This window comes from Austrofundulus limnaeus, unplaced genomic scaffold, assembly GCF_001266775.1.
Source record: "Austrofundulus limnaeus strain Quisiro unplaced genomic scaffold, Austrofundulus_limnaeus-1.0 Scaffold472, whole genome shotgun sequence".
Lineage (NCBI taxonomy): Eukaryota > Metazoa > Chordata > Actinopteri > Cyprinodontiformes > Rivulidae > Austrofundulus > Austrofundulus limnaeus.
Genome location: NW_013952874.1, coordinates 164,882 through 168,129, shown reverse-complemented (window position 1 = coordinate 168,129; position 3,248 = coordinate 164,882). Strand labels below are relative to the sequence as shown.

At 43.0% G+C, this 3,248-nt stretch overlaps 1 protein-coding gene across 1 annotated transcript in view; it reads left to right on the top strand.

Annotated features, from left to right (window-relative positions):
* Nucleotides 1-3,248, top strand: part of otog (otogelin) — a 95,507-nt gene that overhangs the window by 15,832 nt on the left and 76,427 nt on the right. The window contains exons 10-12 of the mRNA XM_014025379.1: nucleotides 159-284; nucleotides 727-835; nucleotides 1,619-1,665. Coding sequence (XP_013880833.1) covers nucleotides 159-284; nucleotides 727-835; nucleotides 1,619-1,665 — 282 coding nt within the window. The remainder of the gene's footprint in view (nucleotides 1-158; nucleotides 285-726; nucleotides 836-1,618; nucleotides 1,666-3,248) is intronic.

Genomic DNA, 3,248 nt, shown 5'->3' with positions numbered 1-3,248 from the left:
AAATTCCAGTGAAATATATTTATGTTTGTGGTTGTAATGTGACAAAATATGGAAAAGTTCAAGGGGTATGAATACTTTTGCAAACCACTGTAGGCACTGAGGTCCTGACATCAGTCTTTTCAGTCAGAACTGAAAGTTGTCTTACTTTTTGTGAGCAGGGAAGCAGTGTCCTCTGGGACTGCAATACAGGGAGTGTATCAGCTGCTGCCCAGAGTCCTGCAGCCTGGAGCGAACATGCATCGACAGCAAGCTGGCCTGCCTGGATGGATGCTACTGTCCTGCTGGTGCGGTCCTACACCATCACTTGTTTCTTTTAAACCAGAGGTTCCGGTGCAGTGGCACTGCAGGGGGAGCCCAGCACTAAATATAAAAGTGAATGTTTGGACACTGCTCAGGGAGTTGTTTGTGTTTTTTAAACCCATTTTGTCGGTGGGATGTGACGTCATGATTTTCAAAAGACTGTATTTTGGCTGAATACATGAAAATCATTCTGGAACCAGTTTTGGGTCAAATAGATCCACGTGGCTTCAGTCTTACCACCTAGGCTTCATACAGGTCACACTGTGGCAGTTTTATCTTGGATTGCTGGCTGACAAACCCATCCCATTAAATCAAAGAATTAGTGTTGGACAGGGTAAAAAAGTAACTTTTTAAAATTTTGTAACAGTGTTTTTTTTTTTTTTGAGAGGTTAAAATCCGAAACGATGTTTCTGCGCCTGTCTCCAGGTCTTATTTACGAGGATGGAAGTTGCGTGGCGCCTGCTGACTGTCCCTGTGAGTACCACGGCATGTTTTATCCCTCTGGACAAACGTTGCAGGAGGAATGCAACAACTGGTGAGTTATTATTAACTCCTCTCTCTTTCATCTCCTCTGCCTTCACATCCATTCTGCATCTTTAAACCGCTTAGATTTTTAGACTTTTATAGTCTTGGTAGACAGAAAAAAATGGCTACATTGAATTTGCATTTTTTTTTACCCGATTTACTTGATTTACAAACGATTTAATAAAGTAAGCTGAAACATACCGAGTTTTTAGTTTTATTTTATTATCACCCACTTCTGAAGGTGAAAAGGCTAAACTTTTGTGTGTTAGTAGCTGAGATAGAGAAAACTTTGGGTTTACATTCATACCTTTTTGAGTCACCCCAGTTCTAGACAGCTGCTCTAGCTAATTGGCTAATTGACATTAGCCAACACAAAAATAGCTACAACTTTAAAGTAGCTATACTACAGTTTACAGATACTGAGCTAATGTTTGGTGTGTTAATAACTGAGAGTCAGACTCAACACATCTTGCACAAGAGCTTGCCTACAGACCTACCTACCTGCCTGTATGCCTGCCTACCTACCTCTCAATCTGGTATTTTTTCTGCTTTTTTTTTCGTTTTACAAACCACTTTGATTCTTAAACCCTCCCTTTGCCTCACAGACACCTGTGAGATCATATTGAGCTACATTTTACCATTGCATCTGAAATGAGATACTGTATTTTCCTTTAATCTCCTCAGATCTGACCACCTGGACTCAGTGTGTTCAGTTTCTGTCAGTAATGCTGCTATTAGCTCAGCCTTTCATGTTCCCAGAACCACCTGATCCTGTCTCTGCTTTCTGTTTCAGCACATGTGTGGGTGGAGTGTGGAACTGTACTGACTACAGCTGCCCAGGTTGGTGCTTAAATAAGGTTTTTACTCCAACTGCACTGGAGGCTATGTTTGATGATAACTGCTCTTGTTTTTGGTCCAAATGTATAGACTGAAAAAGAAATATTCTTTTTAATCATCTAATATCTGTCAATGATTTATAATGGTCATGTTGGTCAAGAGTTACCAGCTTAAGCTCAGTGCTTCAGTGGGGTGTAGAATTATAAAGAAACCATAATGTTAAGAATTTTTCTCAGTTAAATTTAATTAAATTGTTTTAATTTCTTTAAAAGATAGGACAGGGGGTTCCATTTTTAAAAAAGGGGAAATAGAGAGTGTGTTCTGATTATCGTGGAATTTCTTGCCCCACATAGCCATAGTCCGCCCCATGCTAAGCTATGCTGATTTAGTGTGGTGGGTTCAAGTTCCAGCTGGGGTGGCAAGAGTGATGCTCACCCATGTGCAACGAATGGCCTGCCTGAGCATCACAGGTTCCATCAGAACAACACCCACGGCAGCCATGGAAGTCCTACTGGACCTGGCTCCACTAGATTTACATATCTTAGGGGAGGCTACATCCAGTACAGGCTATGCCAGTCTGGTAGGTGGAAAAACCTATCTGACTCACAGCACACAAGAATCTGGGACTGGGCAAGTTGCTGCTTTTCCAGTAACTGCAGAACCCGGAGACAGAATGGTCAAAAAATACAATTTTGAGCCAAGTTTTAAGACAGATATAGAAGATAGGTCTGTCTGGATTAACCTCTCTGACAGACATGTCTCCCAATCATTTCTACTGTTTTACAGACGGATCCCTTTTTATAATGGGGCCAGTAGGTGCAGGGGTGCTGATTCTGCACAACCATAGTGAGAGAGAGCATAAATACCCACTAGGTTGTTTTGCAACTGTATCTCAAGCTGAGATATATGCAATCCACCAGTGTGTGGCATCTCTCAAAGACCTTCAGTGTACACAGAAGGAAATATTCATCCTAACAGATGGCCAAGTTGCTATTAGAGCTCTCCGAGGGCCACACTTTACGTCATTACTGGCCTGGGAGTGTGCCGAAGCAGTCAACCAACTGGGGAGAGATAACAGTGTTACTGTTAAAAGGGTACCAGGACATACTGGCATCTATGGTAACGAGATAGCTGACTACCTCGCAAAAGCTGGGAGTCAGGCTCACTTCAAAGGACCAGGGGTCGGATTTATAAAACTGGTGTACGCACAATTTGAGCCCAGAAACTTGCGTACGCCACTTTTTACGCCAAGGTTATGATTTATAAAATCCAAACTTGACGTGAAAATGTGCGGTGCCTCACGCCAGCTCTGACACATGCGTACGCTCATTTTAGAGACGTGAAGCTGCGACACAGATGGTGAAGTGAGGAATTAGAGCCACACTGTGTAATGATCACTGTCAGATATTTAATTTACCTTCAGAATCAGACTTAAATAAAAGTTCCCGTGCGCAACTCCCTTCATCTGCTTCCTCCTCAGACGACCCTGACCCACACAGACCCCTCCCCGATAAGAACAGCGGGACAGCAAAAGCTTTGGATACACGCGCAGGGCGGTCCGTGTTTGTCACGCGCGCGTGGGGGGT